Source organism: Lipotes vexillifer, unplaced genomic scaffold (genome assembly GCF_000442215.2).
Source record: "Lipotes vexillifer unplaced genomic scaffold, Lipotes_vexillifer_v1.1 scaffold4, whole genome shotgun sequence".
NCBI lineage: Eukaryota > Metazoa > Chordata > Mammalia > Artiodactyla > Lipotidae > Lipotes > Lipotes vexillifer.
In genome coordinates this window covers 6598570-6616193 of record NW_006785876.1, presented here as the reverse complement: position 1 = coordinate 6616193, position 17624 = coordinate 6598570, and the positions used below count along the sequence as shown (strand labels likewise).

Sequence of the window (17624 nt, the reverse complement as noted above, 5' to 3'; positions counted from 1 at the left end):
ACAGGTTACTGAGGATAACACACCAAATGACAACAGCAACAAAAGTACCTTTTTTCCTTTGTTTGCTCGCAAAGGTACATGTTTAAATAGAGAATGATCTGAAATCTGATTAGGACTGTCTCTCTTGGGCCTCTTGCTTCTCAAGAGCTACCCTCTGAGGGTTGCAAGATCATGACAGAGTGAGTGAATGGCAAGACCAAAAAAAAAAAAAAAAAAAAAAAAAAAAAACTTCTAAAAAATAGGCACTTTGTAGATAGGCTAGTTGATATACATATATATGCACTCTCTATATATGTATATGTTGATACATTTGGGATGTGGCTCCCAGAGACCGCTGGGCCACTGCTGAGGAAGTTTCAATAGGGTCGCCAAACAGATTCATCCATTCTGCCACTAGAATTCAAAACGGTGGGGGAACTGCTGTGGCTTCCGTCGGCGTCAACGCCATCGTTCTGGTTAGGCAGGTTTGGGTTTAAGAGCGTGCTGCCGTTCGAGGTGGTGGTGCACGGCGGTAGCATTCTGGAAGGAGACCGGTCTCCCCCGGGCACCATGGGGAACTGATAGGATCCTGACGAGGTGCCATAGTAGAGATATGGAGTGCTGCTGGTCTGGAAGGGTCCGCTCTGGCTTTGGGAGGAGCCGGGGTAGGGTGGTGGCAGGTAGGTGTGGTAGTGAGTGGTGGCGGACATACCGAGGGACATGCCTGAGGTGACTGGCGGGGTATAAGTAAAGGTGGCTGGATAGTGCATTCGTGGGTTGGAGAACCGGCTCTCAGTGAGGGATGAAATGCTTGAGAACTGCCTGGGGTCTGAAAAAGGGCCCAGTTCTGAAGCACCTAAAAATTACAACAGAAGATGGGGGGGAAACATCTGTAAATAGCAGTTAAAATCACAAAAGAATTTATTTTTTTACAAGAAAAGAAAGAAAACTTTAGCTTTCCCCCAAAGGAACAGCAAGCCACAAACAGACTTTCAAATGCACCGGCCACTACACAGACTTCTGGGGTTTTTCTGTTTGTCTGTTTTTCACTTTACAGTCTTAGCAGCATTGAGCCTCAAGTTCTTCACCCCCAGAGAATCCCAAAGGGCTTTAAAAGCCCAAATGTGTGCTAGGTCATGTGTGTAAACCAACCCAACACTCTGATCAGACAGATTCACTCACCAGACTTTAAGACTGAATCCTCATTGATTTTTTTCCCCTCTCTTTTTGTTCCTTGTTGTACCTCAGATATTCGAAAGTGACCTTTTTACTAAGTCGGACACGTTTCTTTTTCTCAACCCAATATAAAGAAATTCCAAAGTGATCCGTTTTGTTATTGGTGCTCTTAGCAGGGCCCCTTGTCAATGAAGGAACGTCAAAAAGATACCCTAGCATGGGCCTATCACTTCAACTCTTAAACTAATGTGAAATCCTGTTTTATTCCTCATCTTGGTAACAGATTTCAAAAAAAAGTCAAACTAGATTTCAATGTTTTCTGGAACTATCTTACTTATCTGGGGGGGGGCGTATATAGGGAGTGTCTGACCCTTAGAAATTCTCCCAAGGCTCATAAACTAGCAGGTTTTGAAAGGGGGTGGGGGGAAGCCTTGGTACCTAGGAATCACCGCATTTCAAGTCTTGATGGGAGAGGTAAGACCTGATTAAGGCCACGTGCCAACAGCAGCTTTGGGGAAAGGCTCGCTGGTAGAGGAGATAAAGGAGGAGGGTACCTCGCCATCCACCCTCCGGACCCCTGTACCACATCCTACAGAATTAGCTTCAGGCCAGTTTGAAATGGGAACCTGAAGCAAAGACAGTTTTCCTCTAAAATGTAAAGTCCTTTAACTTCTAAAAGCTAACAGGGTGCCTCCTTAATAGGTATTTCTGGCACTTAACTTACGAAACCACAGTTAGAAACGACTTCACGTGGAAATTAGTTTTCGGAAATGCCAAAAACTTATAGTTGTGACCTTTGAAGACGGGGTTATGAATTTCTACCACTGACAGAACTGTGACAAGCTGTTTTATAATACCAGTGTTCTTAAGATTTTGTTCACACCTAAAATCTTCCAATCCTTTGGATCTCATACGTTTGCTTTTCCTACCGCTTTTATCTGTAAGGGAGAAAGCACTCAGTAATTCTTGAAGGTCTTAGTGAGCAGGTCCTTGTTCAGCTTCCATTTTTTTTAGCCACGTTCTTGGATACTACAATATTTATTAAACGAATCATCCCAATATTTTTCTTTCAAGGTGCTGATCGAGAGTTGTTCGTTTTTGTTAAAATGCACACTGCCTGTGTTCTTTACAAAATGCTCGGGGCAAGTGCCTTGATGTGCACGGATAGCAAGAAGTGTCTATTTCAAAGCAATATATCGTTAACAAGGTGTTTCTCACTCATCGGACAGTCCCAATCAGACAGCCCCACCCAGCCCAGCCCAGCAATTGTGAAAAGTCTCACCTGCCTGGCTCTTCTTACTGAGAGTGGAAGGCCAGAGGCAGAAGTCAGAGGTGGCAGTGTCATCATCTGTAAAATGAGGGGATGAGCTCTAAGTTCCCTTCCGGCTCTAACGTTCTATCACCGTGAATCCCAAGACGGGAGGAAAAGCAACTGCCTTGGGGGTGGGGAAGGGGAGGCAGAGAAGGTCCCACCCCTCACAGTACCTTCCCAGAATCCACAGGCCCATAAGCAGAGAGTAAACAAGCTGGTGAGCAGCTTCTAATACCAGAAGCAAACACTTTCAAGATGACAAACCAAAACTAGCACAGTCCGGGCAGTTACTCTCTGCTTTTTATAAATTCTTCCATCCTCCACTGGCCTCTCCCTAACCCCACCCAAATATGAAATTCTGACAAGCTCAGGTGCGGAAAGGTACAAGAAGTGATTAGGACAGAATCTCCAATGGGGCCAGATGAGATCTGCCAGCTCCCTGCCCTGTGCTTCTGTAGTGCCTGACACGATACAGGCCCCTGCATGGAGACCACAGATGTTCTCGGCCAGCCTGATTTTCACTGCAGGGCACCTGGGTGAACTTGAGTTGGCAGAGTTAATGGGTATAGGCAGGCCACTTCTGTACGCTTTAAGTTCAACGCTCAGCTCGTGAGAGAAACCAGAATAATGTGCAATTTCAAATGGAAAGATGTCACCCTTAAAACATCAGCGTTTGCCCCCCACGGGAGCACAGAGCTCACACAGGTAGGCTCATCAATGTAAAAAATGCTTCTCGTGGGTATTTATATACTTAAAATATACTGTCGTCGTCATCAAAATTCCAGGTGGTTTCCCTGATTTTGATGCAGAAGCCTCATTTAAACCCTTTATGTGGGACCCTGCCAGTAAACTCCAGTGTGGTTTTGAATTTCTCTCTCCACCTCCCACTCCCAACTCCTCGACTTTACCTGATACATTTGTCTGATGTTTTTATTATCCATCACATGCCAGGATCACTCTACCTTTTTGGCTTCTAAATACCAGCTAATGCAAATTGCCATTCATTTTTCAAGTAATGAGCTCTGGCTGCGGTTTATAGAAAACAATGCAACACACTTCCGCTGGCTTTACAGAACTTTGACCGATGACTTCCAGTCATCTGAGACTGTCATGTCTTGAGGATTAACTCCTTCTGGGCAAAGAGAGCTCATGAGGACTTTAAAGGGATAATACGGTAATTTTTATGTTACAAAAAAATAAAATTTTCTAGAACCTAGTCATTTCGTGTTACACTGCAATGTGTTCTGTAGGAAGAAATTTTAACAACTTGCTGCAGTATCATGTGAGATCTCTTATATAATAATCAGTGATGGGGAGATGGAAGGAATTCTAAACCTAAAAAGAAAGAACTTAAACCCCTTCCTAACCTTCGATTACTTATAATAATTATTACAGAAGCAAAGGATATAATTAAATTTTCTTTCATTGAATGGGTTGTACCTGTACTTCTAATCTCCGTTCTGTACAAGAACTCCGTTTTTCTTTCAGACCATCTTCTCAGGTTATTTCGACCTTGTGTCCTAGACTATTCATACCCATGTCACCAGCCACATTACGTACAGCTACAAACTATCTATAGACCTGGATATTATATCAACTAAAGAAAATATAGTATCTACTTACAAAAAGGATCAGGATGAAAGCCTGGAGAGTTCTAAAAGTACTCTTACCCCAATCTAATTTTAGAAATGTAAAGCCAGAGCTCAGTAACGGCCCCAGTGATCTGCCTTGTAGCCTTAGAGCCAGTTTAAAACTCCAGATTACAACCTACCGATTAAATAAAGCCAGCACTGCCAGGAGTTACTTGAAGCCCAAGATAAACATGGTGCATCTTCCTGATAGGCTTGTTTTACCCAGCATGGCTACAATGGTGTGCTGTACAGTAAACATGGACATGATATGGAGTAGAATGCAACACTTGGGTGAATTTTCAGACAAACCAAAAATGACTTCAACAAAATTTTGCACTTGTGAAGCTTTAAACTATGCCCCCAGATTCCCTAAGGTACCCATTTATCCTCCTCTGCTAGTCTGGGGTACTCTGGGGAACAAAAATCCAAACCCCTCGTTTACTGTTTAGATGATCCTAATCTAACCTGCTGACAAATAGGGAAGCTAAGCGGAGAAGGGAGCCATGTGCTCTACAAAAATCACAAAGCTCCAGAGAGGCAGAACCACAGCTAGACAAGACCTCTTCGACCTCTAACCACTCTGCAGTCTTAGTCACCCTTAAGGAATTCGGTGGACACAACCACAGATATATATTTGCTGTCTTACGAGCCTATCTGCCGAAATAAACTTGCCTAGAAATATTTAAGTAGGTTCTTCTGGTGCCCATGTGTTGCCCAGTGAGAGCTCCTGTTCTTGGGACACTATTTAAAAACTCTTTCGGGACTTGTTGATCTAATCTGCTCAACAGTGAGCAACTAATTCAGTTGTTTGTGGCATAATGTGAATGAGACCAAGGTCAGGGGCTTGATTCCCTTAGGACCTGCTGGTTCCCTACAGATGCATTTCATTCCACAACTGCTCGCTGCACCCTTAGCCAGTCAGACAGCTGCAGATTTATGTAGTTATCATAAATAGAGCTGCAAGAACCTTGCTCATTGAAACGGCAGCCGCAGCACTTTTTTCACAACCTAGTGTACCTGGGGAAGAATATATTAATAAAATGCCCGTGAAGCTCAAATAAAAATAAAATCAATGTTAAAAGTAAAAATTTCTGGGCTCCCCTGGTGGCGCAGTGGTTGGGAGTCCGCCTGCCGATGCAAGGGACACAGGTTCGTGCCCAGGTCCGCGAAGATCCCACATGCCGCGGAGCAGCTGGGCCCGTGAGCCATGGCCGCTGAGGCTGCGCGTCCGGAGCGGCTGGGCCCGTGAGCCATGGCCGCTGAGGCTGCGCGTCCGGAGCCTGTTGCCCCGCAACGGGAGAGGCCACAACGGTGAGAGGCCCGCGTACCGCAAACAAATAAATAAATAAATAAAAATTTCTTGCTCCTCTCCGCCAAAGTCTATGGGGAAAAACGAAATGGCCTCCCTTTACCCAACCAGGTCTCTTGGGCCTCCCAGGCAAGTGGAAAGTGTAGGGGAAAGGAGTGAAACCAAGATAAGGGAGAATAAAAAGAGAAGCTCTGATCCTTTATTCCTGCAGCCTGCAAGCCTCCAGTCAGCGCCTTCCACACCCCGACAGCTAAGGAGAGTTACCTTGGGTCATGCTTGACTCTTAACTAGAGTGAGCTGCGGAGGGCAGTGATAGTCTAACCCCTGTTCATCTTCCCCTTTGGGGCTTAATAACAATGATACTTGATGTTTCTAGGCCTTTACCAAGTACTTTCACATGCATTTTCTTATTCGGTGGACCCTCAAGACATTATGGTTGGTTGAAAATGGGCCAGGAGAGCTCTCAAAAGAATGGAAATAGGAGTTTGAAAAGAATAGCAGACTGGGGGGTACTTGCCATTCGGGGCTGTCAGCTAGGAAACATCGTACCCATGTATCACCCCCTCTCAGCAGTGGAATTTACACACCCCAGCCAAGGAGGGCAGGTCGGGGCGGAGCAAAGGACAAGGGGCCTTGAATCCAGGTGGAACACAGATGGGCAAATGCAGAGTCCTCTGCCCTTTTTTAATGCAAGGGCAAAAATATACAGAATGAAAAGCCATCATACTTCTCGGCAAATGAGGCGTTGACTTCAAAGCTTCATCGAGGCCTTTCAAATGGTAGGAGTTGTCGCCACACCAAATCTCAAATAACGTCCGGGTACTTTTTATGAAGCCCCTCGCAGCATCCTTTCTATTGGAACATATAATACACGAGATCTCCACAGGGCCGCTCTCCTCTAAGAATCTTCTTCCCTCCTACATTTTGGCTGCCACCTTCCCAACTGCTCTACTATATAATTTCCTATTTCACTCCTGTTCGAAATAGCATTTATTTTCCATGTCACTCTTTCGGGCCCTCAGCCACTACCTTACTGAATTATTAGCTGTTTCGTAGCCTGTGCTCTCCAAGTACAAAGTAAGCTTTGGATGGTAAAGATGATTTGCTTTCCTTTCATATCCCTCAGAACTGCCTACATTATAAGAGCTTAAATTTTTTTTAAATATAAATGTACGAATGGATGGATAAATCAACAAATAAGTAAATTAGTTGGGGGATCAGGAACTCTGCACAACAGCTGGTACGTTTCTGACGCATCAAGAAAATAGACATTATAATAAACATGAAGTAATGCTGACACCAAACCTAAAATGTAACTCAGATATGATTCCATACCTATGAAACCTCGTAAAGCTCTCTTTAAAGGGTGTTCAAAGCTCTCCCCAAGCATTGTTACATCAGTTGACCTCACGTTTCAGACAGGGGCCCACAAATGGCAGTTGCCAGTAGTGAACGGATTCCTCTGTTTTGCCACCGTGCTGTTCCCAATATCCTGAGAGCCCGTATCTGTGTGTAAGTCTACGCTGGGGAGCCACGGGGAGCAGAGAGGAAGAAGGAGAGCCAGGCCAGAAAGGTACAGCCTGCGGGAAGGCGAGTCAGCACGCTCCTCTCCCTCTGGACCCCAAGGCAACTGCCGCCACTAAGGTCACGTGGTTTATTTGGAGTGGGTTGGAAAGCTTGCTTCCTGTCTGAATTTCTAGATAGTATATAGAGCCAGTATGTCAGCATCATCCAGAATTGTGGACGACCTTTATAGATGAAGAGATGGCACCCTGGAGACACGTGGATCTGCTTGACATCTCGAGATGAAAACGTGGTCCTCCTGTCTCAGGCCCGAGGGTGCTACTCCCTGTCTGCATCCCTGACAGTGCGTGCCAGTGGGGAAACGTAGACCTTCGGCCTTGAGCTTCCAGAGATCTGCATTCCATGAAAACACACACAGGAGGGGGAAATCTTCCACCTTTGCAGGCCACACAGGGGCAGAGCCTTGAAACTGGAGGGTGTCATCCCGACCCAGCACAGGTCACAGCCACCCTTCACCAGGCGTGACTGAGCAGCTCTGCATAGGGGTTGCGGAAAATAAGGGTGAGGCTGTTGGCATAGTCGGAGCCCTCTGTTCTACTCTTCCACGGTCACGTCCCACTACTGCTCGGTATGAACCTTCCTCTTTGTGGCGGGGCATGTGCTCAGGCCCCTCACTACAGCTTTGCTCATCCCCAGACTCACGGCCACCTCTCTTTTCTCTGCCAGACCCGGGTACGTAAGCACTGCCTTCAAAGCTCACCACTACACAAGGACTTCCCAGGCGTACAAATCCCTACCACCTTTTCTTTACCCTATACAGCTGGAACGTTTATAGATGTAAATTTTACCACTCCATGCATTTTTAAAGTATCATCACTGGTTTTAGAGAAGCATTTTCATTTTCCAGATAAAGGGAAAGCAAATGAAGAACCGTGCATCCTTCTTTGAGATCCTACCTAGTAGGGGCTTCCCTGGCGGTCCAGTGGTTAAGACTCCTCACTTTTACTGTAGGGGCCACGGGTTCGATCCCTGGTCGGGGAACTAAGACCCCACACACTGTGCAGCCAAAAAAAAACAAAAAAGCAGCACCCCTACCTAGTTCAACGTATGGTACTGAAAAAAGACGGGTACTTCCAAAACATCTACTAAACGAATCAGTTACTAGCATAGACCCAAGCAAGCAACATGACAGAAGCAGAAATGCTATGTAAACATTACCTAAAAATCAACTTTCGACTCTACGCAGAACATTACTTTGCATTTTCCACACTGAGGTTTTAAGAGATTTTTTTTTTACATCAGTTTTCTTACTTTCCCTGAATTTGTCCCCTCACACTAAAATGATCAAGTATCAATCACCAAATTAGTTTTACTTTCATTAGATAATAGGTGGAAAAATATACCCCACGTGGGAGAAATGTAATGTCATGATCCCATTGATGGAGAAGAAAGCAGCAAAATGAGAATCTGAAATCGAGTTTTTGAAGATGATGAGAGGTCAGACGAGCAAGCTCCATAGTTTTGCAAAAGAGAGGAAAAGTGCCTCCACTATCCAGTATAAATATTTATTTTCCGTGTTGTAATGAATTGTACTTTTCCACTGCACGCTCACAAATTCTGAAAGACCAGCTGATCCCAAGGCTAAGAAAGTATGCTATGCTGAAGGAAAGAGAGAGAAAAAGGAAAAATAAAAATAAAAATAAAGCCAAAAACGCACAACCTGGCAATTTTCAGAAACTTCAACGATCCCTTAAACCCACCCAAATTTTGAGGATATGGTTGGAATAATACATTTCCTCTCGGTGAGAAGGAGGGAGGCCATAGATGTGCAGTGCGTGCGTGCGTGCGTGCGTGTGTGTGTGTGTGTGTGTTCGTGTGTGCATGGGGAGGGAGGGTAAGAGAGAAGGAAGAAACCAAAGGGTGAAGGGGGGAGAGAAACGGAGGAAAAACGAGAGAGATCTTCTTGCTAGGCCTTGATTAAGAACTTTTTAAAGGCTAGGAAGGGTGGACAGTCTTTGAAACCAGATCCGCCACAGGAAGGAGGCCAGCACCCAGGACACCGTGTCTTTCAGAAGGGGCCACCCACAGTGCCGCGGTGGTCATATGACTGCTCTGTCACATCCTGAAGCCATTTCCAGCCCATGCACACGTCTGTGCTCCCATTTAGAGAGGATGGGATATATGGGGAACACACATATGGAAACACTTTCAGAGAATCAGTTTCCATGAAATTCATAATGAGCCAAGTGGCTTCAGATGTGGTTGCGTTCCTCCGATTAGCCAGAAAAAAAAAAGAAGGAAGAAAAGGAGGAAAAAGGGACAAATCCACCCTTTCAGACCTTATTTCAGTTTCAGAGAAATTAAAAACCACTAATGACTTATGGCTACCAAAACATAGAGCCACAATTAAGACAGGAGGAACTAGGAAAAAGAGGGACAGAGGTTTAGAAGCAACAGCCTTTCCCTCCTAAAAATAACAGCTTCAATATCAGTAATCTTGTCTTAAATCAGGGGGAGGCTTTCCTGTGACGGTATCTGCCTAGGGTGGCATAATTTTCTGACATCCTGGCAACATGCAGCGCGCATGCGCACGTGTGGGGTGGGACCACGTGGACAGAGGCAGAGGCTAGAAGACCGGCTTTTATTCGATAACATATGTGGCCAATTAAGATTATTTTAAAAATTGCAACTAAATGATAAATTGTTCCTAAGTAAATCTTTCCCAAAAGCCTGAATGCAGAAGGGACAGCCTGGTATTTTCCTGTGGCCTGTGCTAATGGTAACTCAGACTATATTAAAAGCAGAAATTTATGAACTGGTTGAGATGTTATATATTAGACAATCAAGCTCAGCTGATAGGAAGGCATGAAATACAAGAAGGGAACAAATGGGGGAGGGACTTTAAAAAGGGACATTGAACTGATATTAGTAAGTTAAGACGTTATTTTTGTATTAAAACCAAAGCAGATACACTATGGAGGAAAATTCACATTAATTTTAAGGTATAACAGGAGACAAGAAAATGCTCTCCAGGCAAGAGTTGGGGGTGTTTTGGGTTACGTCAGCAGATTGTGGGGTGCAGAGTGGGGAAGGAGCCGAGTGCCCTCTGCCCTTTGGGGTGCTTCAGTGGGAAAGTCTTTCAAGCTTGGTACGTTGTTTAGGAATGCCCTGAGGATGGGCTGGGTACCAGCACTGGCTGGTGCTTAACAGACCAGTCTTTGCTCCAAGCATAGGAATCCTCCAAGTGATTTTGTAGTCACAGCATCCCATGGTGTCACAGGTTTTACTACCGGGAAAGAGATTCGAAGGTTCCCACCTGCAGAGGATCTGTACTCCATGGGAGATGTCTACTCACATTATGGTGGGTCTACTCACATTAAATCCTCACCCCAGCCCTGGGAGGGAGACAGTTATCACTGACCCCACATTATGGATGACAAACTGAAGCCCAAAGAAGCAAAGTGATTTCCTCAAGGTTACAGACCAGTAAATGGTGGCCTGGGACCTGGTCCCAGACCTAGGGGGCTCAGCTGCCACAGTCCCCTCCACGGTTCAGGGATTCTGTGTCACTTTCATGTGAGTTCTAACATACTGGTGGCCATGCCCACCTGGAGGGCAATGATGGAAAGGGTTCTGATCAATTGTCAGTGACAGGCCTGGGGATGGAGGTGGGGATGGGATGTGGAATGGGGTGGGGGTGGGGAGGGGCTGATTCCTGCCACCTATTTTCCGTGCTCGACTCAGCCCCAGAATTCTCATATGGTCCTTACCGTTGATGTTCTGAGTGATCGTAAGCAAGTCCCATTTTATTTATTCCCCAGGTTCTCTCATTGGGTAAGACTCTTGTAAGTGAGAACGGGCAAAGGTACACAGCAAATAGTAAACATCTCCATCTCAAAAGGGTATTCCTTCATACGGTATTACTTGAATTAGTAGAGCCAGAGATGAAGGAAAATTTAAAAATTGGGTCCAAGCTAGGAAAGACGTGAGCTGAGAATTAGAATCCTGAAACTCCTGATTCACTCCACACACCCAGCTCCAGGCCCAACTAAACTCTTCTGTTAAAAAAAAAAAAAAAAAAAAAAAAAGCCTCTTGCAGTGGGAAAAGGAGGCTAGGAGAGCAAATAATCACCATAGCAACCACATTCCACCACCCCCTAAATGCGCAGACTGTTTTCAGATCCAGCTCGATTCTCCCCTTCTTAAAGTAGGAACAGATAGACTAAATCCAGCACCAATGCAATTTCAGACTCTCCCTGTGACTGACTCTAGCGCTGACCCAGGAAGGCTCCAGGCAGCAGCTGCCTTGGAGGTAGCATCGCTCAAAATGTGACAAGCTCGGGGCACCGTTTTCCTCAAATAAAATTCCCTTCAAAGGGCTTAGCGCCCTGGTGTGGTCCCACAGCCCTGAAGCCATCCTGAACCTTAACGCCTGTGTCTCAAACCACCCGATGTCCCAAGACCCAGAATGTGAACCAGATGACCAAAGTGCTCTGGTTCAGGCTCGAAGTCAGCTCCACAAGCTACAGCTCTCCCAGGCCTGATATGACCCATGTTAATCTGGGATCAAAGCCACAGGCTTCAGCCTCAAGCTGCGTCCCGCCGGGACCTGTCCTTATCCCGTGCCCTCTCTCCCTCTCCAGTCAGATGCATCCACTTACTGGCTCCCTCTGCCTATGCCCTGGGAGGGGTTCCTGTCCCAGGGAGACCGTGTAAGAGGCTTCCTGGTTGTGACGGAAGGTAGCCTTAGATCCAAGGTCCACTTGTGTGTGTGTTGTATCTGCTGCCCAGATGGCTTATCAATCCTCGTCTCATCCAACCTGCTGGTTCCTCGAGCCTTCCTACCCGTTCTGTGACTTCATGTCACGCGTTTTACTCGGGTTTGTGTGTATGTTTTTAGATCTATCAGGTACACAGCAAACATTTGCTGGAGTCAATCCTGTCCCAACTCCCCTTTCCAGGTTCGTTTCTCACGCTCCTTCTTTGGGAGCTCTACGATCCATTCAGACTGGACCCCTGTCCGTGTTCTGTCCTGTCCACCTTCCATTTTCCCTCCTTCAGGCGCTGGGTTTACGTTATTCCCCTCAGCCCTCAGTGTCCCCACCTCCACTCTATCTCAATCCCTTGAAATTCTAAGCAGCCTGTAAAACCTACCTTACAATCCCCCTCCGCTTCCAAGAGTCTTCTCGTGTTCTTGCTTTAGCCCAGAGCGACCCCTCCTTCCTCTGCACCTCGTTCTTCGCTTATATTTCTCTTCTGGGCAGGCGTGCACATGCAGAGGACCTACAATCACCTCACCACTTCCACCAGCCTGTAAATTCCTCGAGAACGACAACTCTGTCCTACATATCTTCAAACGCACTGTAGCTCCTCTCAGAGTGACGTTCGGGAAGTGTTCAAATGTGTGTGACAGGAGAAAGAGATGGTGATGCCAGGTTTGAACTAAAGCCTTGTCTCTAACTGCATTTTGCCTGTGCCTTTGATTTCTGCCTGTCCATCTGCAGCCAACGGCTTTTCCTGACCTACTACACCTGTGGTTTACTTGCACCGAAAGGGCTCAGGTCAGTCCCAGACCCACAGCCCTGCTCTGCCTACCGGTTCTGGGGTGCATCTCTCGTTCTAACCTGTCCCCTGGGTTTGCTCCCTTATACTAAGAGCAAAAATTTGGTCTGGCTTTTTCAGTCCCAAGCAAACTCTCCTGTCCCACGTCAACACTGACTCTCAAAAATAATAGTTCAATGAAAAAATCATGCTGCAAATGTGTACATTGCTTTTTAGGTTGTCACTGTTTTTACATACATCTGGTTTTACCTTCACAAAAAGCCCAACTGATGTGGAAGCTGAGTTAAGGAAAGAAGGCACCAACTCAAGGACGCAGCCAATTAGTGGCAGAGCCAGGATGGAATTGTTGCGTTTCCTAATTTGTCCCTTTTCCCCCACTCAACTTGTCCCTTTAGCGTCTACTACTTTTCATCCTAAGAGAAGTCCTGACAGGGAGAAAGATGGTATTTCTTTAACAACGGGGATGATCTCGATTGAATTTTTTTTTTTTTAAGTGATGACCGGCATGCCTTCTCACATTGAAGGTTTATATCCAATAATATCAGAAACCAAACTACAACCTTTTATTTAACTGAAAAACGGACTCACTTTGAAAAGAATTTCTTTTTCTTTGTTGCTAGGATTCAGCCTAAAACCATGTACAAGTCTTCATACTGTCCTGAGACAATGCTCCTTATGTAACTTCCGAATCCAAACACAGTGTTGCAGTAACTCGTTCCTCTGACATTCTGAGTTTTTCCACTCAGGCCCTGCACACGGAATTAACTCAAAACTTCTGCAAGAAAAACGTCCCTTTTAGAGTTTGATTTGGCATCCATTTCAAAGAGCTGTTTGTATATTTTAGAATATGGAGAATTTTCCTTTGATTGAAACCTCTCTTTTCACAATGGACAAGAGATGATTTCTCTTCTGAGTGATTTAAACAAAAACAAACACATCTTAGTTACATAGAACCTTGTTCTCAAAGTGGGTTTTTTGACACAAATCAAACCCTACAGATTGTAAAGCATTTGGCAAAAGCCTTCAAACAGCCAAAGCCGAATAGTGAAATTTTCCTTGTTGTAGGAGATAAACAAATACTAAGGCAAATCGAAAAAAAAAGAAAAAGAGGACCTTCTTTCACTTTCTACTCTGCTCGATGACATTGCCCTCTCAACACACACACCCACCCCTGCAGAGGGGTTTCATCCTCAATGTTTATTCCTGGTGCTATAGTAATAACCCCGCCGCAAATGGACAATTTCAACATCTGTTTGTGGCTGCTCCCAGACTCCTTGTACTTCTTTAGGACATGAAGACCGCTGTCTCCCAAGTGTAAACAGACACACCTAATTATGTATTAAGGTGTCTGAGAGGAGCTACTTGTTTCGATGACAAAAAAAAAAAAAAAAGGGCCTGGTCACCTCCATATCCTTGAGAGAAACACACAAAAACACAACAAATAGTCCAACAGTAGCTCCTCCAACAGTGGAAGTTCTCTGCCTGACCAAAACCTGAGCCCTATTTTTCCCCAGCCTGGGAATACTGTCCACTGAGTGCGCTCTAGATGTGGCCCAAGACAGCTGATGACCGGCCAGGAGAGATGGTGCTGTCACAGATGTGGGGCAGAGTCTACTCGGTCTATTCATAAGGAGTTAATTCGAGGGTGAAAAGAGGAAAGGGGCAAAGGAGATAATTCAGGGATAGCTTTTTTTTTTTTCCTTCAGGTCACAATGGCCATGTGCAGCAATAGCAAAATAATGTCAGTGGTCTATTAGATATGTAGCAGGAGAATAGGATTCTAGAGCCTTGGGCTAGCAGTCGGGGTTGGGGAGGGTTCTGGTCACAGCAGTGTCCCTAATGGGAAGGGTGATCATGGTGGAGCCCCATTCTTTGTCAGTACAATGATGGAACTTGACTCAATCATCTTTATGGGTTTCCAGCTCTAAAATTCGAATTCAGCTTACATATTACAAAACCTTGAGAATTCCAAAAGTACCTTTAAAATTCTATTAGAAGTGCTGTTCCTCTAAAGAAAGGTGCCCATTCATTAAAAAACAGTATTACAGTCTTTTTTAAAATGAAATATATAAATCCACTGTGCGAAAAATACCAGGTATTTCGATATACAAAATGCCGACTAGAAAATTAAGTTCTTCCACAAAATAAAAAAAGTATAACTGTTAACAACAGTTTGCAAGGAGGCCAGAAGAGAATGGGAACACTATTAGCTTTTCAAGAAAGTTTTTCGTCATTAAATTTAGCAGTAAAGGGGGTTAAAATTTGCTTTAGGCTCACACATTCAATGAGAGATATGATGTGAGCTATTTCTCTTTCTTCTTTGTTCTAGACTTTTCCAGCAAATTGTTTTGATCTGACCTACCTGAAATTAATATAAATATTTATATCCACCTTTCCAACTCTTGCAGGATAGGATATATTGTTATGCATAATTTAAGTAGCTTAAGTTTCCTTGCCCCACACATAAAAATATATACTTTCAGGTTTTAAGATTTCATTAATATGTACATTTTTCATCTCAGAATAAAATTCAGGCTTACAAAAATCAGAAGGTGGATTGTTTCCACTGTTGTTTCTGGTAGGAGTCTGGTGAATTTTACTTTATTTTGGGTTCTCTGACCTGTAAGCATGAACATTGGCTACTTAGGAAGGATTACTGGTGTTAGGTCCCCCAAAGGTAGCCTGGAAAGACCATTGTGATAAAAATCCCTCTTAGGATGACACCCAACAGGTTTTGTAGCAAAATCTGGCTCTGATGTGGAGACCCCTATGACAACGCATGGTGGGGAAAGCACACTTGGAGCCCAGAGATGTGGGGTTGAGTCTTTCCCTCCCCCGTCTCCCCACGTGACCTAGAGGTCAAGTCTCTGAATGTCCCCGAGCCCAAACTCCTACTGGCAAAACAGGGACTATAATAACGTCTATACTCCGATGAGCTGCTGTGAGGTCAAATGAGAATGTCTGTGAAAGTCTTTTCTATATATTTAAAACACTATCTAAATATTATTATCATTATTAACACTGAGTTTTGCTATGCACTTAATTTTACTATCACCTAGTTGCTATTGTATAATCCTTCCCGTTTTCCTCTGCACCTAATCTGTTGTAACACGGTGTTCTTCTGTAGGCCTTAAGTAACTTCCGCCATCAGAAAAGCCACTGTTATCGATGACGAGAGCGTCCTGGGTCTTTTCAGTTTCCTCTTGGGAGTTGCTGAATTAGAGCAGCAGAAGAGCTCCAGCCTCCCCACCACGAGGACGATTCCTCCTCCCTGGAGGTGTCTTCAGTTTTTCTTCACACGTTCAGGGGCGCCTGCCCGAATCTCCGCGTCTCCTGGCCGACCCAGCCTTCAGACCAGCATCCTCTGAGCCTGACGTGCTGCTGGAGGCCCCTCGTCCTCAAACTGCACTGGGCCATGGTCCTTGTCGCACCCAGTGTGACGCCACCGGAATCCACAGTCCCAACCCGCAGGTTGTATTTGCACAAATCTCTTTACTCGTCCCCTGTTTCCCTCAAGGCTAACTTGCCTATTTGTCCTATTTCTTAGACCTCACTTGCCACATTTTTCAGTAACTGCAGAGTTTTACCTCAGTGTGAATGGCTCCAATTTGCCTTCCTCATAATCTCAAGTGGTACTTGCTTATTCGATTTTTACAAACTTTCAGAAAGATTTTTTTCCTCCAGCTTCCAAGCGGAAGTTCTGTTTTTTACCATTTGAAATGTTACCTCTGTATTAAAATGTTAGCAGGAAGACCCTTGGGTGGGGTTCACTTTGGTGAAATAGTTTTTCTCTTAATTTAGGCACCAGGGAACACGGCAAAGGGCCGGGCAAAGCCACGAAGCCACCTGCAGGGACCCAGGGCGTAAGCTGTGGCTTCAAGCTCACACTTCAAATACTAGCTTGGAAGGTCTGCACACAGAAACAGGTCTGAAACACAGCCACATCGCCAGTTTTCTATTTCCAAGGTCCCTAAATAAAGGCCTAGTTATCTATCTCCTTGCCCACTTTTGTAGTGATTTTCAACATAATACTGCAAAGTTAGAGCAAAAAAAGAACAGGACCAAAGCCTTAAAACTGGAGGGGACCATGAGTCTGATCAAGACCACCCCTCGGGCTTCCCTGGTGGCGCAGTGGTTGGGAGTCCGCCTGCCGATGCAGGGGACACAGGTTCGTGCCCCGGTCCGGGAAGATCCCACATGCCGCGGAGCGGCTGGGCCCGTGAGCCATGGCTGCTGAGCCTGCGCGTCCGGAGCCTGCGCTCCGCAACGGAAGAGGCCACAGCAGTGAGAGGCCCGCGTACCGCCAAAAACACACACACACACACACACACACACACACACACACACACACACACACACACACACACACACACACACAAAGACCACCCCTCGTTTGAGGAAGAAGCAAGTCTGACCATCAGGGTTCAGACCTGGCTCCTGGGGAGAAAATAGCCCTCCTTCTCAAGCCTGTTGTCTTTAAGTTTTATTCCTTTGAAAAAGTGCCTATCTTTCCCCCCCCAGTGGCCTGTTATTTGGTGTTTCTCAATCTGGTTTTGCATCCTCCTCACACTGAGTCTTTTGGTTTCAATCTTCCTTGACTGCTCTATTCTAAATGACAAAGCCAGAGAGAAGGGTTAAGAATGAGCTTCCACAGCTAAAGAAGTGTCCCACCTGTTATCCGGAATTCCAATCCATCAGGTTTTCAGAGCCCCTGGAATTATTCGACATGTCCCATCCTAGGAGACGCTGATGCCCTTTGAATCGTACCTTATTTTGGGTCCTTCGGGCTTCCAAAACTCAATATAAATCCATCAAATAAATTTTAAGTGGATCAGGTCACCGAGAAATATGCTCCCCAGGCTCTGATTTTACTGCTCTCCTCTGTCCTTTAAAACAAGCTAACAGGGCTTCCCCGGTGGCGCAGTGGTTGGGAGTCCGCCTGCTGATGCAGGGGACACGGGTTCGTGCCCCGGTCCGGGAAGATCCCACATGCCGCGGAGCGGCTGGGCCCCTGAGCCATGGCCGCTGAGCCTGCGCGTCCGGAGCCTATGCTCCGCAACCGGAGAGGCCACAGCAGTGAGAGGCCCGCGGACAGCAAAAAACAAAAACAAAAAAAAAACAAAAAAAACAA

General features: G+C 45.5%; 1 protein-coding gene across 4 annotated transcripts in view; it reads right to left on the bottom strand.

Moving 5' to 3' along the window:
• Window positions 1-269: 269 nt before the first annotated feature.
• RUNX2 (RUNX family transcription factor 2) overlaps window positions 270-17624 on the bottom strand; it is a 210813-nt gene continuing 193458 nt past the window's right edge. For 2 of the 4 annotated variants that reach the window (XM_007458305.1, XM_007458304.1), the window contains one exon: window positions 357-835. In XM_007458305.1, the coding sequence (XP_007458367.1) occupies window positions 357-835 (479 nt within the window). Of the gene's footprint in view, window positions 836-2437; window positions 2504-17624 lie in introns of all 4 variants that reach the window. The other 2 variants (XM_007458303.1, XM_007458302.1) reach the window with 2 other exon arrangements.